At 41.5% G+C, this 26,343-nt stretch overlaps 2 protein-coding genes across 4 annotated transcripts in view; one reads left to right on the top strand and one right to left on the bottom strand.

Annotated features, from left to right (window-relative positions):
• The window catches only part of SLC22A3 (solute carrier family 22 member 3), a 28,055-nt gene extending 19,725 nt beyond the window's left edge, over positions 1-8,330 (top strand). For all 3 annotated transcript variants that reach the window (XM_051616006.1, XM_051616004.1, XM_051616003.1), the window contains 6 exons: positions 2,675-2,772; positions 2,905-3,119; positions 5,547-5,655; positions 5,899-6,011; positions 7,232-7,331; positions 8,085-8,330. In XM_051616006.1, the coding sequence (XP_051471966.1) occupies positions 2,675-2,772; positions 2,905-3,119; positions 5,547-5,655; positions 5,899-6,011; positions 7,232-7,331; positions 8,085-8,142 (693 nt within the window). In that variant the 3' untranslated portion in view covers positions 8,143-8,330. The remainder of the gene's footprint in view (positions 1-2,674; positions 2,773-2,904; positions 3,120-5,546; positions 5,656-5,898; positions 6,012-7,231; positions 7,332-8,084) is intronic.
• Positions 8,331-12,536: 4,206 nt separating this feature from the next.
• The window catches only part of PLG (plasminogen), a 60,873-nt gene continuing 47,066 nt past the window's right edge, over positions 12,537-26,343 (bottom strand). Inside the window, exons 24-38 of the mRNA XM_051615053.1 lie at positions 26,192-26,331; positions 25,596-25,716; positions 25,353-25,471; positions 24,308-24,470; positions 23,586-23,716; positions 22,654-22,819; positions 21,777-21,943; positions 20,724-20,872; positions 19,623-19,716; positions 17,992-18,112; positions 17,171-17,245; positions 16,675-16,815; positions 15,743-15,849; positions 14,715-14,860; positions 12,537-13,217 (exon numbers count right to left, since the gene is read on the bottom strand). Of these exons, the coding sequence (XP_051471013.1) occupies positions 13,056-13,217; positions 14,715-14,860; positions 15,743-15,849; positions 16,675-16,815; positions 17,171-17,245; positions 17,992-18,112; positions 19,623-19,716; positions 20,724-20,872; positions 21,777-21,943; positions 22,654-22,819; positions 23,586-23,716; positions 24,308-24,470; positions 25,353-25,471; positions 25,596-25,716; positions 26,192-26,331 (2,002 nt within the window). The 3' untranslated portion in view covers positions 12,537-13,055. The remainder of the gene's footprint in view (positions 13,218-14,714; positions 14,861-15,742; positions 15,850-16,674; positions 16,816-17,170; positions 17,246-17,991; positions 18,113-19,622; positions 19,717-20,723; positions 20,873-21,776; positions 21,944-22,653; positions 22,820-23,585; positions 23,717-24,307; positions 24,471-25,352; positions 25,472-25,595; positions 25,717-26,191; positions 26,332-26,343) is intronic.

Below are 26,343 nucleotides of genomic sequence, written 5' to 3'. Positions count from 1 at the left end.
GACATTATCCATCAGTGCATTTTTGCTAAGGTTTTCCAATAGGTCTGTAACAATTTCACTGGCCAAATCCCTTCCATGGCTCTGGATGTAGCAGCCTTGCATTTTTATTGGCATGCAGAAACCACAAATGACCTTTGTATGAAAACAGAGAGATGTTTGCACCTTTTCCTCTGTAAGTTACAACACTGGTACAGTTCGGCTCTGGCCAGAACTCATTAAATTAATAATAAGCTATGTTTTTTTTCCAGTTGCTTGTAATTATCCAACCTTATTTTTTTCTTCATGTTTTATTTTTCATTCTTGGTCTTTGTCCAAACACAGAATGGACCACAACTAGCTGAGTAAGAGCAGCTTCTGGAGAGGACCATGGATCCAAAACCTCTCTCCATTTATATGTATTTCTACTATATACACATCTGTAGACATACGTAATTCTAGAATATAGAAGCATAAATACAGATTTATTGGACATACATGGATGTACTGTCCCTTGCAGAGTTAAGCCTGTGAGGATTTATGTGTCTATGTTACAAGAAATCTTGAAAACTTATTACAGAAAAACTGATATGTAATTTGAGGGACACAAAAATGACAGGGAAGTTGGTTGTAAAACTTCCTCAAGAGTTTTCAGGTAGAGTATTTTCAGAAACATGGGCCCTGTCATTGAATTCCTGACTCTACTGATGTGAATAGCAAAGCTCTCCCTGATATCAAAGAACAAAAAGAGGATTTCTTTTTTTCCCCTACAGAGAATTGACTTTACACACTGTTTTTGTTGTTTGTTTGTTTGTTTTTCCATTTATAAAAAAGTACTCAGTCATGCTTTGGGTTATTATAAATGGTAGCAACCATACTGATTTTATCTTTAGTCCTTTGGAAATCTAAAACCGTATCTGCACAAAGTCACAACTGCTGGTTGGCAGCCTGCTCTTATAAACACAGCCATGGCAGCTTTATAACCATAATATGAGAAAGTTCAATAAGCAGTGAAGAAAACCAGCAACCTCAGCCTGCCCCACAAAGGGCTCTGGCACTCAGTAGAAGTGGCAGCACTTTGAAGAAAATTTCTGGCTCTGGGTACAGAGGAAACGTAAGAGGGAGTAGAAAGGAAGTTCAAACAAATGTGAGGTTTCTCTGTCCACTTACAAAGTTTTGTGTCTCTCACTTTTTAAGAAAGTCATGCATAAAGACACCCAGCCAACTCTCACTGAAAAACACCTGTGCTACCTTGTAAGAAGAACAAATACAGGGCAAAAGCTTTGGGCATAGCCCTGGCTGATCTGAGGAGACCCTCAGGCAATGCCTTTGGCTTTACCCTTGTTCTTATCCTGGATTTGCAAGTTCTCATGTGCTTCTCCATCCTTTCACCAATGTCTCCCTCCCACTTCCCAGCTGGGATTGTTCCCCTGAGCTACCATGCCCATCTGGGCAGCAGGTACTGTGGTGTTAGAGAGGGATTTACTTCTCTTAACTCTCTTAGGTCTCTGAGGAGAAGGGCAGTAACTGAGAGTCAAAGCAGCCAGACTGCCTGAAATTCTTCTGAAAGAGTGCAGCAGTTTTAACGTTGTGTTGCCCACAGCTGCTTGGGGAACCAATGGCAGTCCCAGCCAGGCTGCCACTTCTTCTGCAGTCTCATGGTTTGTCCCTGCCTGAAACCGCCTCTGCCTTCTCTTCTTCATCTTCCTCACCTGCCAAATGAACATATGAACAGAGGGATGACACCTGGCTTGAACGTCACGGTTAAAAACTTCTGGCCACAGTTAAAACCAGATTTCATCCTTATGCCTAAGCCCTTCTTGGCCCTGCTAATATTCTGGCTCCACAGTATCCTATGGCAATGAACTCCAATGTGTAAATACAGGCTGTGTGAAACCCTGCCCTTTTTCTGTTGCTGTTAAACCCTCTAACTAATTATTTCATTGAGTGCCTTTTGTGACTGTATCAGAGGCAGCTGTGAACAGATTTACTGTACTTTGTAGACAGTATGAGAATCATTAATTCATAGTTTGTAGGATTTTTTTCTTTCAGGGTAAAAACCATGTTCCACATAGTGCTCATGTATTTTAGGACCCTCTGAATTTCACCAGTTGAATGTTTCGTAGCACCCAAGTGCCTTCTCACTCTTCTCATATCTGCTCTTTCTCTCATGCCTCTTTTCTTCATGCTGCCCAGCTATGACACCAGCCGTGTTCCCAAGCCCCTTGCTTGCTGCTCATCCCCTCTCTTCCTGCTTCCCGCAGCCCATGGCTTTGCCCTTCCTGCCACGGTCTTCTGTTCTCTGTCACCTCCGACAGAAGACAACTCTGCTCCCAGTGACCCTGGGACGATGACTGATTATTGTCTTCCTAGAGATTCAAGGTCAACCTCTCTCCATTTACAACTGTTTACAGGAAATAATTTTTCCTGTAATTTTTCCATTCTCAAGTCAAGACTGGGGATTTTTTTCCTAATTTTTGCACTATCGTCATTAAGGAAAGTCCACAGCTGTGTCCAGTTACAAGCTGTATCCCAAATCTGTGCCCTGCTCTGGAGTGCTGAAAGCAGCAATCTGGCTTAATCATCACTTTTGCTTGCTGGACTGGAATATTGCTGAGCAACATGTTTACATAGAAACTCTGCCCCAGCTCCTGCCTGACCCCTGACAGCTGACTCTACTGCTTACCTTACTCCTCAGATCACTGTTAGCAATGATGAGGTCAGCAATCCCTCCTTTCTTGACCTGGTGAGGACTCCCCGGATGAGGAGGAACACGCTTATCCTGATGTACGCCTGGTGAGTGCTCCAGCTTGTTACCAGGGTGAGGGGGTTTCAAAACCAAAATCCTTTATGACTTCAAGGGTCTTTCCAGCTGCTTGTAGTAATTTATTTGCCTCTCAATTTCTTTTTTCCCTTTACTGTTTTTAGGTTCACAAGTGCCCTGATCTACCAAGGGCTTGTCATGCGCCTAGGGATTGTTGGAGGAAATCTCTATCTAGACTTCTTCATCTCAGGAGCTGTGGAGCTGCCTGCTGCTCTCCTAATTTTAGTGACAATTGATCGTGTTGGCCGGCGCCTTCCCTTTGGAATAAGCAATATTGTGGCGGGAATTGCATGCATCATTACTGCCCTCTTGCCAGAAGGTAATTCCCTTCCCAAAGTCAGGCTTTTTAGCTCAATCACTTCTCTCTGACACTCCTTAAGCAAGGACAGCAGGCCACACAAAACTGTGGGTAAAAGTAAAAAGTGTTTGGTGACGCAAGCAGCACCACAGTCATGGAACAGCATACCTCATCTGCTTATAGATTGCCCTGGGACATGTAATAGTCCTTATCTTTCATGAGTGATTAGCAACAGCTGCGTGTAGTCTTAGAAAGGAAGGGTCTCTACTGGTTTTGAAGGCAGATGAAAAGGAAGAGTATACAAACATAAAGGAAAAATCTATTCCGTGACTTGGAAGACAATGATATAAAATAATCAGTGACTTAGCTGAGGCAGCTTGGTGGTCATCTTATTTGCAAATAAAACAATGCAAACCACAATATGATGTAGAGGCTGTGGCAGACAACATGAAGGTTGTTGCCCTGCTCTCACCCTCCCAGGGGTTTGGGTAATGTTAAGGATTTGAGGGAAAGATATGGCCTTTGATTAAGTTATTCTTATCTTGCTTCAAGGACAGCTATGAGGTCTGGTATCTCCCCAGTTCCCCACTGTTGTGTGCCTCTCAGAACAACCACAACATATTGAGCAGATGCTGGCTGCCCCATGCTCCTGTGGCAGCTCCCCCAGTGCATGGCACAGCAATTCAGGCACAGAGGGACTGGTCACCATGTCATCTACTGACTTTGACAGTGTCATTCTTCCCCTGTTAAAAAAAGTACAAAGGACATGCTGGGACAGCAGGACCTGGGGACTGTTGATCGCCTGGAGCTAGGGTTGTTGCAAGAGAAGGAAACAAAGAGTGGCACTGTGGAATTACTCCTGCAGGACCTCTAGCCCTTTCATATATTTTGGGCCACACCATATCTCTAGTACAGTGCAGCAGGTCTGGGTTTAGAGCAGGAGCCTTGTGTGAGGTTGGCATGGCTTGAGCAAGGGGAGAATGTGGTGGCCTGGGCCAAGTAGGATGCTGCCACCAGCCTGCTGTCAGCAGGGGTGAAGTGCTGAGATGACCTTGCCCACGTGAGGAGAGGACAGCTTGGGGTTTACATACTCACAGATGGGACACTTGACGTTAAAGTCCTGCTTTCAAGAAAGAACTGTTTATATAGATGGGACAAACTGCAGAGGCAGCTTCTGAGTGCTCCATCACTCTGGGGTGCTCAGCTTGAGTCTGTTGGCAGAGGGAGGAGATGCACAGACGTCATCTTCACGTTGGAGGTCTGATGGACTGACAGGGTGCCAGGGAGACAACATGGGTTTATTTTGTTCTTTCCAGCCTTTGTTTTTCTTTCAAGTGTTGGAAAACAAAAGTTTTCAGGGCAAAGGCAGTGTCTCACAACATGGGATGAAATTTGATAGGGGTTTGTTTGGTTGTTTTGGAATTGAAATAACCCCAAGTATCTAATTTCTTTTATTATTTTTAATTTTTTTGTTCAGAGCAAACTGAAATGTTTTCTTGTTCTTCCTTGTTGAAGTTTTGAGAAAACACAGTTAGTGCCAGAGCCCTCTCCAGTGGCAGAGCTCCCCTTCATGCCAGGTTCAGGCTTGTTGTTTCACCCACCTCCCTGTCAGCCTGGCTGTGGTTAGACCATACAAGTGACCGTTCTCTCCCAAGAGCATTGCAGAAGTGCTTATTGCATTCCTTGTGACACTTCTCCAGAGGCCACTGGCTCTCCAGAGAGGGCAGTGGGAGTGCTGAGGGGTTGCATACAGTGAGACAGGATGGCTCTGCCCCACAGTGCAGATGTGACCATTGCACACCCCACTGATGCATACAGGGCAGTGGCTGGGTACTAGAGCTCCAGTGCAGCTGGGAGAGCTGGGCAAAGCCACCCAGGCAGCACAAGGCCCCTGGGCCAGTCTTGCCAGGTATAAAGACAAGCACCAGAGCCTGGAAGGGGGAGTATTATTAGGAGTGTGTCTCATGTGCAATGGCTAGAAAAATTATGAAATTATACTGGCCTGCTCAAGGGAGAATGATTTTACTGTTGCTGAAGATACATCTTTAAAGGCAGTTTCTTTGAAATCAGAAGGCTTTGGGAGCTGACTCTATGGTGGCTCTTACAGCACAATATTGCTATATAAATAAATTCTCCTTTTCAGAGCACAGTTTGATCATCGTCTTAGAAGCTTTTAATATTCATTCCCCCAGCCATGCTGTTACCCCCAACAGAATCTTGAATCAGTCAGTTGGAAGGGGTTTCTGATTCTCCAAAGCATGTTTGCATGAAGCTGGAAAGAAATAAATGTCAGTATGGATTGCTATCTACATCAGTGGCCTTTCAGCCTGACTAGAACAGATCCAGTGTTTCTGTGACAGAGCTTCTGCTGGCAGGGCCTGTGGCTCTCAGAAACATTCAGTTGGTGCAGCTAAGCATGTTTCACCCAGGTTTCTTTTGAATTAACAGATATTTCATGGCTCAAAACAACAGTTGCCACACTGGGAAGACTGGGCATCACAATAGCTTTTGAAATCGTCTATCTTGTGAACACTGAACTATATCCTACGACACTGAGGTATGTTTAAAACTCCCAGGAGCTTTTGACTTTTCCCTCTGCTTTTCCCTGTTCCTTATTTCACCACTTTTTAGTAAAACTTGATTTTCTCCAGAGTTTCCCAACTGAATTGCCCCTGCTCAATGGGGACGGAATATTCTGATGAGATAATTTTGGAGCTAAGTCTACATTCTGCTCCTGGAACTGCTGGTGCATCTGTTTGGTAGTGCCTCTCAAATATCTGGCATTATTTTTCTTTTGCAGAAACTTTGGTGTTTCCCTGTGCTCGAGTTTGTGTGACCTAGGTGGGATCATAGCCCCATTCCTGCTTTTCCGATTAGCAGCCATTTGGTTGGAGCTACCTCTAATTATTTTCAGTAAGATTTGATTTTAAATGCACTTTTGGCTTAAATATCCTCCTTCTCACAGAGCGTTTCTTCTGGGGCAAAAGTGTAGTGTGTGGCCTCCTCTCTCCCCTAGACCAGCTCCTCTCAACCTTCTTGCCTTGAGCAAGAGGCTGAACAACAAACAGGTGAAATGTGGGTGTTTTCATGGCACACTATGGAAGAGCTCGGTCTGCTTGTGTGACTTGGCCTAAGAAGAGTAAAAGAAACTATGTGAGCTGCTTTAAGACTGAAAAGCCTTACCGCTAAGTTCTGTAACTCCCAACAGTAGAGGTTAATCCCCTTAAAAAAATATTTTTTGGAATTTTTTTTTTGGTATATACATTTATGACTGTGAATGTTGTATTAATCAAAATTTTAGCTTGAAAACAAAAACAGAAAGACAAGAGACTTTTTTTTTTTTTAAATTACCATTATTCCAAGAATAGATCTATATAGAAGTACTGGTCACATTGCCTAATTCTGAAATTCTGCTCTTGCAGAACTGGGTGAAGAGCTACAGAATCAGATAGGAACAGAGAGGACTGTGCAACAGTCAGGGATTTTATTTTCCACTCCAGCCCTTCTATTTTTGATTTATTACAGACTTTAAATTGTATCTATGGAGGAAATTATTCCAAAATAACCATTCTTGGTGAACTATTTCGTATTGGCTCTTTATCTAAATGTTCTTTCCCAAGGATGAATTTTTATTCTTATTGACATAATTTACTTTGTCCATGGACACACGAAGATAGTATTTCAGGAAAATCTCAATGAACTCAAGAAACACAGATGCATCTATGTGATAGGGCCCCCTGAACACAGGCAGATTTGTCTTATGTGAGAAACACTGTCTTGGTTCCAGTGCAGTTTGTATGTGCTTCCCCTTGTGCACTTATCTAAGGTTTTGACTTCTAAGACCCCTTTTGGGGAAATTCATGCTGCAAATGGACCTCTAGCTCTCAGTTTGTTGTTTTGGTTTGTTTGTTTGTTTGTTTGTTTGCTTGTTGTTTCTTTTTATGGGTTAAAATAAAGTATCATAAATGTGTTTGGTGAGAGTAGAGTAATAAGAAATTGCTGTTGCACTTTAAAATCTCAGTTTAACCTTAATCTGAATAGACTTTTCTCAATAGATGAGCCCCCAAAATAAGAAAAGTAACAAAAGTAACGAGTTTCTTACTGCTTTTGTATTTCTGCAATGTCCCTTGTAGGTATTCTTGCAGTTGCCTGTGGGCTTCTAGTATTACTTTTACCAGAGACAAAGGGAATCTCATTACCAGAGACAGTGGAGGATGTGGAGCAACTTTCAAGGTATGATATGGATGAGTTCTCCTGAGATCACTGTCTAACCTTGTCAGCTGTCATAAATTATTGATGTTCTCCAAGTGTCAAGGTAAATTCCCTTGTCAGATTGATGTTATGAGCAGGTGGTATTTACCTCAATAGAAATGTGAACTGTTAAATGCCACTAAGGTAGGTTGTTTAAAAAAAAAGCATGGGGAAAGAATCTGCATTTTTCTCATAGAGGCACAAAATACAAGGTCTTGTGCACCTCTAGAAGCAGAAATTTGCAGTGCCCTAGAGAGATACTGCAAAGTATATCCTGCAACTCTCTGCTGAAGAAAACCAGCCATCAAAGCCTCAATCAAAGCATCCTTTGAGGAAGGGCCCTTGATCCTGGGACCATATCCACAATTTATTATCATTGCAAAGTCACATACTAGATGAATTTGTAGCTGAAGAGTTGCAGGCACAGCCTTGCCACTCCTGACACAGGCTAAGCCAGATTCTTCACTGCACTAAGGGCATACAGGGAACATTTACACCGTGTCTTCCTTGGCAGTCAACTTCTTGAGGAGCTGTTGCTATACATTAATAGTTCAAACAGTGGCTTTGGATATCACATCAACAGCTTTTGTTTGCTTCAATGTGCAAACTAAAGAAAGAGAAAATTTTCTATGCAAAAAGTAAATGTTTCAGTACTGCAGCTTGGACTACAACTTGGGACTACATCTTTTCCTGTTTCTTTCAGTCTTACACCACTCTCCTCTTCTCTTTCTTTAGTCATTTTGGTAAATGTGGCAAGAAACGGAAACACCGGGACAACAGCTCTTATATTTGACCTTTGAAGGATGGGACTGAGCAAAGAACCATGTTCCCATACTGGGAATTTTTTCTCCAACAGCCACTACTTCAAAATTCGCTGCAGAGTATGGATTAAACTCCATGTTTTTCTTCTAAGCATAAGGACATTTTAAACAAGCAGTGTATTTTTCTATAAGTATGGAATAAATTCATTTTTTCTGAGTATGCTGTTTGCAGGAAGGGAGCACTCTCTGGTTCTTGGTAGAGAACAGAACAGCTTAAAAAAGATGCACTATCCAGCTCAGTGAGCTCATATTTATTTCTTTATATATTTCAGCCATTTGTCTATTTCTATTGTTAGCATATACCTTTGTGTGTAGAGGGTTGGAAATGGTGCTGCTTGTTTAAGATTTGGATGACTTCAGAGAAGACAGGATGAGTATTTCAACTGTTCTCCTTTGCCCCTGGAGTATCTAGACAAAGAAGATCTGATGGCTGAGGAATGAAGGATGCTGGTAAGTGTGGTCCTATCTCTGGTTGGAAAAATTGGAATCAGGCCTGCTTCAGGAGACCCTCATCCTGGTCTGCTCCTCTCCCCCAGTGAGTTTTTGCCACATAAACCCTGCTTTCTGAAGTGTGGCAGCAGTCCTTCTCCTCTCCTTCCCAGGGCTTTCTGTAGGTGTTACGTATCCTACACAGAGCATTATCTCTGCAGGTCAGATCATCTTGCTGCCCCTCAGTGCCTCACCCTAGACCCAGCTGGAATTCGTGTGCCTCCCCATTGTCCTGTCCCATGGCCTGGGAGCCCCGTGTCTCCTGAGGGAAGAGCTATTGTCTGCTTAAATCTGTCAGGTGCTTTTCCAAGAGATGATCTTTTCCCTTTTAAAACATGTTTTCTGCCTATCCCTACAAACTAAATTTTAACTCCCAAACTTCTGACAAGATGATGCCCAATTTCTGTCCCCTGTCCATTATGAATATTTGTCATTCTTCTGTCTTGGGGATGAATTATTTGGGTTGTTGACAGGGATGTTGAGCTCTCCTGGGAAGATGAGCAGGTATTAGACAAGAGCTTTGGTTATGAAGGGAAGAGTTAACAAGTCCTACTTGTTTCAAGCTGACATGTAGCAGAATAGCTTGAATTTGTGGCTCTGTGGGCAGATAGTAGGGACAACCTGCCCTCCCTTTCAGCTGTATGACCTTCTTCATCAAGCACTGGGTCCTGGCCACTGGCAGGTAAACAACACACTCCTTACAGTGAAGGACAGGAGAAGATGTAATGTTCAAAAGGGATCCTGTTACCAACAGAGAAATAAATAAATAAAAGAAAGCAAATGAGCTCTTGTAATAGTCTTATAAGCTTAGAAAATAATATATTTGGCATAAACAAATACAGGACTGAGTTTTGAAGGTTATATTACAAATGAGTAGTGCTTATATTAGGGCCAATGCAGCTGAATGCCTGCTGTTCCAGTCTCACCATTTTAAGAGCACATGCAGGTGGGTGCCTGCACAGGGGAATTTCCTATGGCAAGAAGTATACTGTGCACTTCAAAAGTTCCGACTCTCCCTGCCTTTTCCCAGTAAGTGCCCATTGCACCAACCCTGCTAGATGAAAACAGGAGCTTTACTAGTAATCTTGGTCTACTGTTTGCATAATTTGATCTATTAGCAATAAATGGCTGTCTTTCAAGGCTGTTTCCAACTCCTCTGAGGCATAGTTAAAGGTCAATGGGGTGCTTAGCTAAGGTCAGTAGTGATTGAAAGATATGAAAGTAAATGAGCACCTCATAATATATCTGGCTAATCAGTGATATCTAGAAGACAACCCAAAACTGGAGCAGCTGCTTCAGGGAGAAAATAGCTCCTACACCAAGGCGGTCTTCTGCAGATAGCTGTGAACTCCCTGGGACAGGCTGGCAGAGACCAGCCCTGAACTGGACGCTGTGGGCTGGCACTGGCTGGGTGCTGTGTCTCAGAGCAGGGTGGGAGAGCAGGTGCCTGGCTGCAGAGCTCAGCCCTGCCTTCCTCACACCCAGCCAGCCTGCACCACAGGCATGGCACTTGGAGAGCCAGGGTGAGGCAAGTAGATGCGATACTGTGTGAACTGAAACTCCCTCTTCCTTCCAATGTTTCTTCTTTGTGAATTTTTAATTTTTAAAATCAGTTTCTTGGATACTACAGCACTCTGAGGAAGACTGTGGACATTGTTTAAATCTACAGCTTGCCAAAGAGGTGTCAGTGTTATTTTGCCAGCTGCTGTTTGTGTGCAACTAAAATGTGCTGAGAACTAGAAGACTTAAAGACTTGTTTCTGGCCTTTCACACTGTTATTTTCCTTAGCATCATACACTGCTCAGAAGAGAATACAAGTGATATATTTAACTATGTAAAATGGCTAGGAGCAGTGTCAGAAGTTTGGATGTATTTATTTTCTAAAAATTCATTATGTAAAGGACAGTAGGAAAAAGGCAGTGTAGGTGTTCCAATTTTTAATTTGCCAATACTTAACATTTTCAGGTAGAGCTTGTAACTGGTAATGGCTCCTGTGCTGACTCTTACCCCTATCAGGAGGATTTTGTAAGACAGAAAATCATCCTGTCTCTGTGAGACTTTGGGTTGCCTCTTGAAGCTGGTGAAGTGGGCAATAACCTGTGGTATGACCAGCAGTTTGGTGAGTGTGGGGTTACCCTGTTCTGAGTGAGAGAGGACAGATGAGGTGGTGGAAGCAGTGGGAGAGCTTCAACAAGGGAGGACCCCAGGGGAAACCAGCTTTGTTCATGTGGATCACTGGACAGGCTGCTTATTTAAAAAGAGTTATTATAAATCCATACGTATGTCAAACCACTTGATACATTGAGCCTTATGGGAAAGTCCTACAAACTTCTCAGGAAGCAAAGTAGTATTCCCCTAAGCTCCATGGGTTGACACTAAAAGGTCTGTCATGACCCACCTCAGTGAGAGACATCTGTTCAGGTGGGGCCAAACACTGCCAGCTCTAGTTGTCTTGCATGTCTTACACTTCTGAGGCTCAGTGAGTGGTGTGATGACCATAGCAGACCACCCCACCATTGCCAGAGACACACGTTAACATGACCACAGAAATCCAGGAGCTGTGTTCTTCCTGCCTGCAAAGAGATTCACCAGACCAACAAATGAGTGAATCTGTTATTTGGTCCAAATATGCTGCTGCCATCAAACTCGCCTTGTTACTTCATCTAGTCTGTATGAGTGGCTAGTGATAAGTGGCAATTTGTATTCCTACTGACACACTTGCAGAAGGAAAAGATCACAATTTATATGCTTTAAGATGTTATGAGGTGGGACCCCTGTGGATGCTCAGGCATGTCTAGGCATTTCTGGTGGGTTTGGTAAGGACAGCAGGGGTGGGTTTGTCTGCCTACAGGCCAGGTACTAACCATGCCTGCAAGAATTCACATTTGAAGAGCTTTACAAATCAAGGACCAAGCAGCAATACAGAATTTCTGTTGCTATGGAAGTACTGTGTGGACCTCTTAGCTGACTTAATGATCCAAATGAATAGACACAGAAAATGCACAGAAGACTGTTTGTTCCCAGTGAATCTCTATAACTAAAGAGAAGGGTAGGGAATGCTTTATCAGAGTTGACCCTGCTCAGGAAGGAAATGCTCTGGGATCATTGCTTCTTCCAGAATTAGATTCCAGGTGTAGAAGCCTTAAAAATCACCCAGACATCTAAACTCTGTTTTATAGCACTCATTGTCCTTTAAGTCTATAATCTCTTAGGACAGAACCCATCCAATTTCTATGTACATGCATTAAAAAAAAAACAAATAACCATCTAAATGAAATTACGTGCAGCTTGGCATGTCTGGAGGGAGCCTCTGCACTGCAGAAAGTGGGCTAGACAAATCCCAGCCCAAGAAGTAGCTGTATCTTTTGGAGTACACTGAAAACACTCTGGGGATGTAGGAAGGATGTCCTGCAGAGCCAGAGTCCCCAGCCACATGTGGGGAGCTCCCTGGCTGCTATGAAAGGTGTGCAGGATGGGAGCAGTGATTGATAGTTAGCAAGTGTTTATTTTTGGCAAGCATGAGCCAAGGTTTCCCTGGAAAGCATTTCTAAAGGTCTAAGCTTTCACTTTGTATAACCAAAGGCATGTGTACAAAATTTTCTTTTAAAGAAGAAAAATGTACATATAAGGTTATACAGTGAGATAAAGTTATATAGTGAATCAAATGGCTACTACAGACAATAAAATTTTATAATAGTTTATATACATTGTCATTACTTGCTGTAATGATTGACAGTTACTTCTCTGTCTTCACTATGGACTAACTTTAGGGTAAAGCTATTTTTTATTCACTGTTTTATAACTTTGAAGCAACATTTGTACTTTTGCTGACACACAGATTTCCATGTCAATAAAAACGATGACAATACAAACTACATGCGTTCGCTTCTTTTATTTTCCCCATCCCATATATTTAATGCTATCAGATATATCTAATATAACTTCACATGCATATAAGACATGTACAGTGAGATTCTTCTTCAGTTTGTAACATTAAATTGGTAAAAGGCTCAACTTATAGAAAATGATAAATATTCTCCTTTCTTCACTTGCTGGAAACACATCTTGAGAAAGTCAACCTTAGAAAAGAAAGTTATTGTAGGTCCTTATAAGATTGAAATGCAGATGCACAGTTACAGTTGAGGTTGGGATTTTTGTCATGTATTTCAGAGCTGGGTAAGCCTATTGGCAAACAGAGCAAACCACAGATCATATATAGAGAGGGTAACACACTGTCAGTTGGGTTTCTTGGCAACAACTGTTAATTTATAGAAATTTTAAACGGATTATCATATTTATTTTACTTTCTGATGAATGATTGTAGCTTTAATATTGCACTTGGAATCTTGTCTAACGTGCATACTGCTTTCCAGGAGAGGACAGTCCATACCGAGGATCAGTAGTTTTCCATTACACTCTTAATCCAAGAAATATAGTAGGAAACTCGAACGTAAACACCTGGTTTCATGGGTTGGGCACAGCCAAGGCCCCAAGAGGTGACTCCATGTTGGACAAACTTATCTTGATCCAGACAGACTAGAGGTCCTCCACTGTCCCCCTAAACAGAGAAAGAACAGAATGATTCCTTCACGGAGACCCCCGTGTGGAAGAGCAGCCTTCTCACAGGAGGCACAGAAACAGAAGTACATCTTGTGTGAGGGCTGCACGAGTTATAAGGAAACACTGGAGTTCTAGGCAAGAATAGTTCTCTGTGCACGCTGTTGAACAATTTTGTAAAGTAATCTCTTTCCACCACCCAGGTATTACATTTATTTTAAAATAAGGGGATTTGGTGAGAAGGAATCTGATTGCCCTTAATAACTCGACTGGGGAGGGGCTTTTCGCCAGAGATGGTAGTGATAGGACGAGGGGTAACAGTTTTAAACTGAAAGAGGGGAGATTTAAGTTAGACATCAGTAAGAAAGTAAGGTGCTGGAACAAGTTGCCTAGGGAGGCTGTGGATGCTCCCTCCCTGGAGGTGTTCAAGGCCAGGTTGGATGAGGTTTTGTGCAGCCTGGTCTAGTGGGAGGTGTCCCTGCTCATAGCAGGGAGTTGGAACCTGACGATCTTTAAGGTCCCTTCCAACCTCAACCATTCTATGATTCCATGATTCTAACTTAACCTGCAATTCCTCCCTCAGTCCCTTCTCTGATGCCTCTGCAGAATCCTGTTGTTACTAGATGATCCAAGACCAAGTAAGTGAATGCATGCATTCAAGCCATGGGTCTTAAGACGTGAGCGCACACCTCTCAATGGTCTGCTAGCCTGTCACAAGGACAGCTGTGCAATGCTGGCAGTGGCCGTGACCTGCTGGCTGGAGCAGGCAGTTTTCTTTACAGATAACTTATTTACAGGGTCATCTCCAGCTTTTAATGGAATAAAGTTTCCATCTTGATTCAGTATGTTAAGCTTTTCTAAGCCCATTCATGTTTTTAAAGAAACTGAAGAACTCAATTTCAGAACATAGACTTTTGGAGAAAGCCTTTGTACCACACTTGTTAGATGAGCTTTTGCCAACCATATTCTTCCATTTCAGCAAAAGGGAAGTCTAGTCTGCATTTTGTCTCACCTAGTGTCATTTTCAGAGGTACTGACACTGACACTTGGAAATTGGCCACTGCTTTGGCCCTTGGTATGCCTGCGCAGTAGACTCTGCTACATTGTTGCTTGACTGCTAACTGAGATGTGCCAGGCTGTTAAATGAGTAGGCTTGACACTGGAGATAGTTTAGCCAAGGCAAGCAAAGTGCTCCAGGAAAGAAAAAAAATCAGGCCATTAGTCAATCAGTTATTCTAAGCTGGCTTCCATATACCTGGCTCAGGCAGCCATGTATTACCATGTGGCCTATAGTTCAGGCTTCTCTGAAAAATTACCTGCCACCACTTCCTAGCAGCAGACAAGAGAGCAAAGGAAGAGCTGAATCCATATGCATTTTTCAGCTTGTATGCCCCATGGTGTGGCAGCATCCCACGGCTAATTCTGAGCCTTAAAAGGCCAGAAAGCATTTGATTTGAATGGGTTGACAACCAACTCTGATGCTCACAGACCCACTTACCTGACAGGTGTCTGTGCCACCATGAATATTCCCAGCACAGAGCTCATTTTTTTTGACTCTATTATTCAAAAATTCAGGGCGGTTGCATATTTTATTCTCAATTACAGGGAAACCAGTTTCCTTCAAGTAGCCATCACCACCAGTTCCTTCGCAAAGGGAAGGAAAACCAAAAGACAATAAATTACAAAGGTAAATAAACATCTTCAAAAAACAAACATTGAGGTATGGATAAGCAGTAAAATAAGCATACTGTTTACGCTCTATGCATATGCTTTCCATGCATACTATGAAGCTATACCAAAATTGTTAAGCATTATCAGTATCATGGCACTTATCACACTCTAACACCCACCAAAATCCACACTGATCTAATTGACTTTCCTGCTCCCACAGTACACCCATATAGATCCAGTTCCCACTGACATTTGTGGGAGTAATTTCCAAGCCATTTTATTTGTCTGTATCCGAGTTTTCTTCTCTGTAGAAGACAGGAGGCAGGAAGTAAACAGACAGCTGAAAATGGCATGATGGGCACCAACAAGGAGACAAAGAAAATACTGATGCACTTCTCAACCAAGAGAGTGTGTGAGGTTTTAAAAATGAAAGTATATTTGAGTGAGATCTGAACCAGGCTGGTTGGGAGTAAAACCATTCAAAAGAATGAGCAAACTCACCTTCATGTGATTAAGAAATAACTGGAATCTACAAAAAAAATTCCTATTGACTGTGTAAAAGCTGTCAGGAGAAAATTAGGGTGGACTAAGGTATAAGAGTTAGCAGCTCCTTAGGTCTGTGTCTCCTCTTTCAGTATTGGGTTAGAGAGTTTAAGTTTCATGGTTCTGAGTGACTTGGGAGAATCTAAAACAGAGGGAGACAGTGCAGAGAAAGGCAGTACCTGATGAATTTAAATGAAATTGGTAGGGATATAAGCTATCTTTTATCTTTTGGCAAAGAGAAAATACACTTTGTATACAAGTGTATACCATTCTCCAGACACAGAGCTTTCAAATGTGTTAACACTACCTCACCTCTTGTATCCCCCCAGCCTGTCACATAGCACTCCTCTCTTCCTCCTAACACAGCATTTTCTTTTGGCAAACAAACCGGGATTACATGATTATTGATGATTGCTGGGCTGAAAGAAACAAACAAAAGTTTCATACAGGAACAATCATTAGCACATTTCCCCTTAACACCACCTTCTAGTTTCTAGAAAGATTTTATATGCAGTCAGAGCCCAGGGCAGTCTAATTTGCCTTTCGGTGCAGCTCAGACGAGGCACATTTATTGTGCTGACCATGCATCTGTTTCAGGCCTGTATTGCAGCCACGGAAATAAAAGCACAAGCACTGTATGTTCACATCTGCTTGTGGCTGTATGGACATACTCCTTTTGATTGCACAGTGTCTCGGCAAGAGTTTCTGATGAATGGAAACAGGTGGAAGAAGGGCCATACTGGGTATTGCATCAGACATGCATGCTATTTGCCTGCACACCAGACAGACCTGCTGAAGAAGAAATCTCGCCCCACCACATGGAAGAAGTATGGGGGACATGATGCTAGCATTGCAGCCTTCAGTCCTCTTAACCATATCAAGACAGAACCATGTAGGCAGGAACACAGAGTGATATCTCCTCTAGGCATTGCCTTCTGCTACTCTGCTGCTTCTGCCTCACGTCTCAGCAGACGTCACCCAGTGCATTGCCAGCCTGGCTCACTGTCCCTAGCCCTCCTCCCCTCTCAAATGAGCCCTTTCCCTTTCTGAAGCCCTGCAACTGAATTACCTCGGTTTTCACTGGACCTTCTGCAGAAAGGGAAGAACGAGAGGGTCTTAAATCACTGATTGAACAGAGAGTGTATAGATACACATATTTCCCCAACACCAGCACCCACTATTTAGTTAAAATACAGACAAACTTGTCCTGTCAGAACAAAGGAACACTTCAGGAGAAAGGGTACCTGCTCAGTTTTAGCAGAGCGATGTCTGCCCCGCGTGGCTCCTTGAACAATCTTTCAACATCTCGTTTTTGTACTGATTCCTCTAATGCTCTTTCTCTGTGTAATCCAAGGTATACTTTATATGCAGCTGGCCGTGAGGACCTATTGGAGATGATTGCACATGGTGAGCTGATGAACATGCACCCAGGACATAGACCACTTATGGTACTATTGGACACCTTGTTCTGTCCAAGCCCAAAAAAATAAAGCCAGTTTGGGCTTAGACTTAATTTCTTAATCCCGTATTATGGCACATGAAATCAAGTTGACAAAAGTTATCACTGTCAGTCTTCGTTTCTTCAGTCAAAACTTGCTTTAATGAATGCTGAATACACTTAGTCTCAACTGTTTGCAAACTGAGAGAAAGCTCAAGTTGGCTATTCAGCCCATTTTGATTCTCCTCTGATGTTCTACCTAGTGTAAAATTGTGCTGTTGGAGGCTGTAACAGATACTTACTTCTCTAAGCAGTGAGCAGCAGTAAGAACCCACTGTGGGTCTATCAGAGTTCCCCCACAGAAATGCAGGCCATAACTGTAATAGAGCAGCAAGGCATGAAAAGGGCATTAGTTTAGGGCTGGGAGGTTAATTCTACTGCCGTTCATCAGGTAATCTTTCTAACATGTATGCCTTTACAAACTACAGACATTATTCTGCATTTGCATTAAGACTCAAGCATTCTACTTTTCTTGAACAATATTTTGTACAATGACAGTAGTGTTGTGTGGACAGTTTTATAAGGCCTTGTATGAAAATACCTAGATCTTTGTGCCTCACCAGTATTTTTACTACAGGAAATTCTTATGTGCAGTAATGTATACCCGTTCAGAGATTCAGGCTTTTATCTAGCTCTGATCACAGTCAGAAAGTTCTGCAGCTGGCCTTGATTCCTAGTTTTGCTAATAACTTTACCAGTAGAATCAAATGCTCACATGGAAGGACTGATTAAGATCTGTCCTAGCCATACTTCAAACTGTTGCTTCTGCTTGTAGGATCCCAATTCTTCCATAGGATATAGTGACAGATGTACATTCATTCTACCTTTTAGTGATTTTTTTTTTTCAAATAATTGTTGTATTGACTTCATAGTATTTATCACAAAACAGGGCATTTTTTGTTGTCTAAATGACCTTCTTTAAGACTAGCACACATACGGTATAGCCCTGAGCAGTTTTTAAATTAAAATCAAGTTTAAAATGGTGCAACCACATTTTGTAGCATCCTGTGAGAGGCAAAGGTTCCCTGAATGTGAAGTCTAATGTAATGGGAAATGGCTGTACCTTGTCCGCAGACTTATTTGCCAAGGCCAGGAGTGTGGATGTGAAATACACCCAGCAACAATCCTTTGAGCACACAACTTTGGCCTGAACTTGGATTTTCCACATTCATACTGGGGAGGAGCTATAGCATAAGGAAAAAAAAAAAATCACTATAAGGAACTTTAGCATATTTGCTGTACATCTACTATGCACTCAGAAAACTAGAAGATGAACCTGCTACATTTACCACTTCATCTTTTGATTCTCTGCAGGCAGTTCTATACCATGCACCACTTATATTTTGTTACGTTACCTTCATCTGAAACCCTTAAAATGCCTAGCAAATTTTTTCACATACACTTAACCAGTGATCAGAAAATTACACCAGAATAGAACTACAGTCAGCCAGGAGAAACCAAAAGGGGAAGAAAACAGAGAGAAAGAGGAAAGAAATTCTCCCAACATCTGTAAATGTATTGTTGCAGATGCCAGCAATGCAAAAGCTGCACTGGCAGCTGTTTGCAAACTAATCTTGGTGGTACAGCATGCAAAATTCAATTTTGTCCACTCTTATCTCAGGATCTTTTGGTACTTCAGATGTCTCTGAATTATTAAAAAAAAGGATTGTTCTTATTTAGCCATAGGAAACCAACTGTTATTGACACATAATTAGTCATCAGTAAAATGATCTAAATGATTAAATTAAAGGCAAAAGCAACATTTTTTCCGTTCTTTAGCTGAACAAAATAATTTACTAATTTTAAAAATACATTGGATCTTCAAAATGAATACCTTAAGCATGTGAAAATGCCATTTTCCCCTCTAAGAGTCTTAGCCCAGCATTTTTAATGCAGTAGTATTTTTACACTTACAGCATCTGCACATTATAGAACAATTCAAAGGGGAAAAAATAGAAAAAAGAAGAAAACATTCTTGTTTGCTTCATTTTGGGGTTTTGATTAGAGTACATTTTCTGCTGTTCACAGCTGAGTGGATAGAGCAGCAAGAGAATCAACCTTATGGTGAGTGGGAGCTACCTCTCTTCCTGGCACAGATTTTGCTGTTGATGGACATGAATGGACTCCAAACAAAAATGTGGTAAAACTTTATCATTGAATACTCTGTTGCACCACCTCATTCAGAGCACTGAATGGCTTGATTACTAGTTACAAAGACAAGGGAATTTGGTTAAATATTTAGGGTCAGATGCACTTTCCAGACATCTGACATGGCACAGTTGCAGTAACATCCAGGACAGAACCAGAACCACACGTCAGGGGGTGCAAAAATTTTCCTGGGATAAGAGCATCCCTAGATCAGTCTGGCCACACACACAGTTATTCCAGATGACTAGGCAGGAGCAGGAGAAATTTCTGCAGGAACAGCCCTGTTTTGAAACACGTGGCAAAACCCTCGTGAGCTTTGGTGGGCTCCAGGTACATCTTGTGCTGGGTTTGAGGCTTCCAAGGAATAAGCACCATACTTAAGACTTCAGACACCGATTCTGAGCATCACTTGCCCACAGCCTTAATTTCCAGTCTAAAGCCATGGCACAGCCTTAGATCAGTCTTTCAAATTAATCACCAAACGTCCTACAGTTGTCATAAAAGGTAATAGGAAAGGGAGACTCTAGTCTTTAAAGGAATAATTACGGCACTGGGGAATGTCACAGTACTCCCAGGCTTTTCTTGGGTCTGTTGTGTAGCACCAAGGTCCATTCACATCTCCATCAGGATTCCTGCAATACTGTACCAAAGAATAAAGACACCAGCTATTAACCAGGAAACAAAAAAACCCTTACCAAAGCACATTTGAAAATAAAATAAAATTAAACTTGGGAAATATGTTTTACTTCCTTACTGATAAGTGATTTCCAACTCTTTATTTGTCAAAATTTATTTCATTTTTCTATTTGCTCTGTGAGTTTAGAAAAAAAGATAATTCACTAGTGCAAGCTTGGACCTCTGGGCTCCTGAAAAATGGAACTGGAGCTGGAATTCAATACAAGGTATGGGATACCATCAGAGGATTGGCTAAAGCAAGCTCTAAAGTAATGTGTCTGGAGAAAAAATAGTTCAAGCTGGCAACATCAAACAAGTTCTTTATATCACATACAGATTTTGTCACAAACTAGGTAAATGTCACATCTGGGATGTTACAAGTCTAGAGAACTAGTGATGAGTACATGTGTTAGGACTAGGGAGATGAAGCTTAGGGGTGGAGATAGACTTACAGGATGGATCAGATTCAGGTACCTCTTTGTGTGATGGGCTGCAGCAGAAGTCGGAGGGATGGAGGGGGAAATAGTAGAGGATGTAGGCTGCAGTCCATCAGCTATACATCTCAAGGAACTTGCACTGAAACTGACATCCCTCAGCATCTCACCTATCATTACCTGTTATGACTGAAACCTATGATCTCAAGGGCTCTTTCTGGCAGAGGAGGCAGAGATGCTGCCCACAGACCAACTCCAGTTAGTCCTCAGCAATGAGGAGAAGCCAATGCCTATCTGAAGTCTCTTGGCTGTGCTGCAGAAGCATTTAACAGAGCTTCTGGGTATCTGTGTGTCCCACAGAAGTACAGATTGCTCATGGCAGCAAGAATTAGCATGATCTTGAATTGAATATGTTCTTGAACTGAACCGAGCAAAGTAAATTAATTTACAAAGACCTGGCAGGAAATGCTTGCTGAGTGACCATGAAGAACAAGGGGGAAGCTCAATTATAGCAAGTATTAAATGAACAACTGTTTACATTTTTTTCCAGGCCTGCACCTGGATGAGTCGCAGGAGTGAAATAGTCATGGCTGTGAGGTTTCTGAGAACTCCACTCTTGACAAGTCCTGCCCCTTGCAGTTTTTGCTACTGTGCCACGATAGTCTTTACCATTACCATAAACGCAATCTGTGAACAAAGAGGAAAAGGAAATTATTGTTAGCTGTGAGCTATTGGGCCACTTTCATACTTGGTGGTGGTGAAGGAGTAATATATTTGAGGAAATTCTACTAGGGCTTACACATCCTGCATTATATATATACAAGGAAAGAAGGACAACATAATATCTGTGATGGCTAACAATCATATTTAATTTCCTTGCATTTTAAATGTTTCTTCATGATCATGAAAGTAATAAATTAAAGAAAATTCACTTGACCCCCCTTGACTCCAGAAACCAGGACCACAAAGACCATGCCCTCATAAAGTCTCGTCCTTATGGACACTGATATGTGTCCACTGCCACATTTTACAGTAGGTAAAAAGCTGATGTACCTGTTCAGTTAAATTTATTCACCTTCTAACCAGAAGAACTTGTCATAGCAAAAAAAAAAAAAAAAAAAAAAGGAAGCTGCAGTGCTCTAACCCTCTACTGCACAAGAAAGTTGCATCTGAACTGAAAAAAGCCAGCTGTCCTCTGGTAGGTGGGAAAGGGAGCCCTGGAAAACTGAATGCATGGCACGAGAAAATACTTCTTTGGAACATTTGCCAGCAAAATGCCATCACCTCTATATTTGCTGTCATTGCGAGCAGCCCTCCCACAGTAGCGTGGAGACTAGTAGCCAGCTGTTTCTTTGTGTTTCCAGTATTACCAGATGTAGTAGATAAAAGTTGTGGTATTAATCTAAAAATCAAACGTAGAAACTCTGCTATAAAATTCTACAAGAAAATTCAGAAAATTAGGAGGGTGGATCCAGTATTATATTAAATTCAGTCCTTATCTGTATTTCATAATTAAATTCTTAATGATGTTTCCACAAAAAACAGCTTGCTGGTTATGAGCATCTTTGGGGGAAGTGGAAAGTATTCTCACCAGAATTTGGCTCCAGTGTTGTCTGAGGAGGTTTTGGTAAAGTCACTGATCCATGGTCATCACACCTCTTCAGGTTGCAATACTCCCATCTCACACTGGGGTCGGTGGTGTAGCACCAGGGGCGACTGTCAGCATCTGGGTTTCTGCAATAATTCTGCTTCAGGTCCCTACAAGTGTAAACAGATTATATTCCCACACATAGCACTGCTCTGAGGAGAGCTTGAAAGAACATTTTAGTTAGCACGTATGATTTGTCATGTACAGAGTGCAACATAAATCCTTTTTCCAGCATAAAAAACATATCAAGAAACACATGCAGAGTAGTTCAATATATCAAATACTTATTAACTGATTAATGTTTATGGTAGAATACAATTTAAAAATCCAGATAAGCAAATACACATACATATATTAAAGATAATTCCTTTTACTTTTTCAAATACACTGATTAGCTTTTAAGAAGATATAGTTTTTTTCATTTTGGAATAAATAAAAAAAGGTAAATATTAGAAGTAAGAAAATAACCCATCTCTTCCTCACTAGGAATCAAAGTCTTAAATTCATTAATAAACTATTGTGTAAAACCAATTTATCTCAGTATAAAGGAAAATTTATGATAAATCCTGATTCCTTTAGAAGCACTGCAGAAGGACACAGTTAATTAGTCTAAAGCATAATAGTGACAACTGTGGTTTGTTTCAAGATGAGGTTAGTAGAAACTGTTACCACATAAAAAAAAATTAAGAAGGGCATTATTTGTATCAAGTACACTCCCTTTCCAGCTTTAAAATCATTGTGTTGTAAAGATGATGCAAATCAAAATGAATTCCTGAATGGTCATTGTCCAATGAAACAGGGAAGTGGGGAATTCACGTACGCATTGGGGAAATGTTCTGCCGTTTTATTGTGTCTGTGCGGTGACATCGAGCTCCAGGCTTGACATTTCTTTCCCGAGAGAGTGAAAGAGGCTGTGCCGCGGTAAGTCACACCATTGCCTTCATAGCACTCCTCAGCAATTTGAGCCTGCTCAGGCACATCAACAGCTGTAGTGAATAACAGAAACCAGTCCCTTGCATCTTAATACTTTGATATTTACCCATGAACATAGAAAGCCAATAGAAAACAGCAAGGCAGACTATCTCACTGACCACCACAGCACGCTCTCTGTAGCAGAGTCCTTCTCAGACTGTAGACCAAAAGGAAGATTTCCAAAAATGTTTGTAAAAAAATTATGATATGCTAGATTAAAAGCACTTGTGCATCAATTTTACTGTTATGCATGGGGATTCATTTCAGCTAGTGATCCAAATAGTTCACATATGGATCAAAACTCCTTCAGGGTAGGGGAACGTTGATGGCTTTGCCACAAATGTTTGTGTGGAACAAGCCTGCCTTGAGCAAATAAAATTTTCTTTTTAATGCCTTTTATGAACTCTCTGCTCAGTGCTTTTAAATTATCTTAGGTTTTGCTTTGGACTGAGTTTTTCAGGAGCTGGTATATAAAGCTAATTAACTTTTCCATGAAACATTAAAAAATTTAGAGGTGGAGTGAACCACCACTTGGCAAAAGGAAAAGACCTCTGCTACTGCAGTATTTTCCTGACCTGGGTCAGTAGATGACTTAAAAACTTCTGAACTTATCTACCAGACTGAACATATCTGCCTGGGCTCCACACCAAGCTCAGGAGTTCAACTGATACATAGCAACACTGAGAGTGACAGCAACAATACAGGTGAGCGGTCATCCAAGATTTTGCAATAATAAACCACAACAACCCTTCAATTCCAGATGTCTCCTGTTGTTCTTACCAGGGGCCTCTGGCTCTGCCCCATCACAAGAGGGGATGGTGCAATATTCCCACCGGGCAGTTCTGTTGGTGGTGTAACACCAGGGCATCTTCTCACCATCAGGATTTCTACAGTAGTTTTCCTCTAGGTTCCTGAAACAGAAAACTTGGCTAAGTAAAGCCTATCGTGGAAACCTAGTAAAGGTTATGAACAACAGGGGAATGCACCTTTCTGCTTGGTTTGTTGTTGTATTTACTGGTGGGAAGCTCTGCTGTAATTTACTGATGCCCTTGACTAGCCGAATAATTGCAACGCACTGGTGTTTTGGCTGTGCCACACCAGACACCTTCTAGATTGATGGCTGAAATTAGAGATTGTATTTCATGTAGTTCTTTGAGGCCAAGAGCAGCACAGCAGAAACACAGGGTGAAAGAATCTAACCCAAAGCGAATGTCATAGTTGTAACTTTCTTAGTCCACGTTGATTCACCTGAGCAAAAGGATGAACCAAAGGGGAAAAAAAGTCAGTTAAGCAGAACTTGAAAGTCCAAATAGGAGATACTAGTATTTAAGAACAAATAAATGAATAAAAAGAAATGTGCAAAAAAATTTAAAGGATGAAATCCAGCAGGTAATGAATGCTGGTGAAGCCAAATAACTTTGTAACATTGTTGGAGAAAAATGGGTTAAATCTGTGCCTTGGCGTTTGTCACAGATACTGAATAATGGAGTGGTTTCACTTACTTGCAGGGATAGTTTTCAGGAGTGCGAGCATGTCTGTGAGGAGACTGAGAGCTCCAGTGCTGACAGGTATTTCCTGATTCAGTAACAGATATTGTGCCTCGATAGTCTTCTCCTCTTCCTGATAGACACTGTCGCCCTGGAGCAGGAGCTGGTGGAGGTGTAGCTATTGCAGAAAAAGGAACTGAATTTTAGCAGTGTCTTCTAGACATATTAAAAAAAAAAAACCAAGAACAAAAATACTTTGAGCTTTATAATTAAGTGGGCTTTTTAGCTTTCTTTGCAGGCAAGGTTTAAAGACCAAAATGTTTGGAAATTCCAAAAGGCAGAGAAAAGATCTAAAAAAAAAATAATCTTTTTTGTTTCCATTTTAACATCTTCACAGACTACCAGAAGGGCATTTGCCCCTTTACAGCAGCCAGGATACAACACAACCAAGCCCCATCAGAACAAAGCTGGAGAGTGAACAAGTGGTAATACTGTGAGAAAGCTTGGTGAAAGTGGCAGGCCCATCAATGATAGCTACAGGTTTAGGTGTAAGGAGATGTACTCTGACTGGTACTGGAGAGTTAGAGACAAGGATGAGGACTGGTGAAAAGCCCCAAGGAAAAGTATCGTGGCAAGGACAGGCCTTTAGTGGAAAAGGAAATTGAAAAAGTGGAGAATTGATTTGGAAGTACAAAACAAAAGCCAAAAGGTTTTCAGGAAGAGTGACACTGTTTGGAATCAAAAGTGGAACATCAGAAGAAACTTCAGAAATATTTGGTCATGGAAAAACACATCACGGAAGAGAGATGTGCTCCAGGTAATATCATTAGAAACGCCCAAGACAGAAATGTGTAGTCTCAAAAGGGCTATCGGAGGGTAATTTCAAAGTTTTTTGTGTTGGTTTTTTTTTTTTGAGATTAAAGTCTTCAGTCTTTCATTCTTTCTTTAAACTTGGAGCCTCTTCTATTTGTTCTAGCTCCTTCTATCACCCTGAGTGGAAGCTGTCTAGATGTCTTTGTGTCTAGATGTCCTTGTCTAGAAGCCTAGAAGTCAGACTCACTGCAACGAGGAATGTCGCAATATTCCCAGCGTTTAGTTGGGCTGGTAGTGAAACACCAGGGCCGAGGTTCACCATCAGGATTACGACAATAGTTCATCTTCAGATCCTTCTCTGGTAAACTGAATAGAAAAATAGTAAAAAAAATAAAATATTACTAACGTCTGTAACAATTACTCTGTCTGGTGCAGGGTGGTCTTTAGGCCACCCTTGAGAGTAAACAACCCATGGTAGAGTTTGACTCACTTTTCTGGGAGGTATCCATGAGAGTGAGGTTTCTGGGAGTCCCAGCGCTGGCACTCAAGCCCAGACACCGTAGTTGCAACTACTCCGTGGTAGTTTTCTCCACTGCAGTGCATGCACTCTACTATAGGAGCAAGGCAGAATGAGGACAAGAGAGACAGAAAGTCCCTGAGAAACTGGTCCATAAACACTCATACACATGTCACATGAAACTCAAAAGGCTGATCAGAGCATGAGGCTGAAGGATGGTCTTCATTTCGGCTTCAACCAATTAATTGCATTTATAGCATTCCATTTAAAAAAACTCCAACATTATAGGCTATATTTTTTTTTTAAAAGAGCTAAATCCAATCTACTAAGCTGTAATTATGTAAATGCACCCATACAATATTTTTTTTTTGCATAGGGGAAAAAAAGGGTTTGTAAAGCTGTTTTATGGGTCTTCCTTGTTGGTGCTTAAAATGTCTTTGAAAAGTTTCAGGTTGAACTAAATTCAAGTTTGGAACAAATACTTGATTAAAACTAAAGTTATCTGAATAACTTCACATTCTTGAACATATCTTCCAAAAATGGAATGAAATTTTTGCATTTATCCTGACCTTCACACTCAGGGATGCTACAGTAATCAAATCTGGTGGCAGAATCTGTTGTGTAACACCAGGGTCCCTTTTCATCATTGTCAGGATTTCTGCAGTAGTTTTCCTCCAGTCCTGCATTAGGATATTTTTCAGGTGTGTAACTGCAACAGAAT

The sequence above is a fragment of the Apus apus genome, chromosome 3 (genome assembly GCF_020740795.1).
Source record: "Apus apus isolate bApuApu2 chromosome 3, bApuApu2.pri.cur, whole genome shotgun sequence".
NCBI lineage: Eukaryota > Metazoa > Chordata > Aves > Apodiformes > Apodidae > Apus > Apus apus.
Note: the sequence above shows the minus strand (reverse complement) of the source record. Positions and strands in the feature narration are given on the sequence as shown.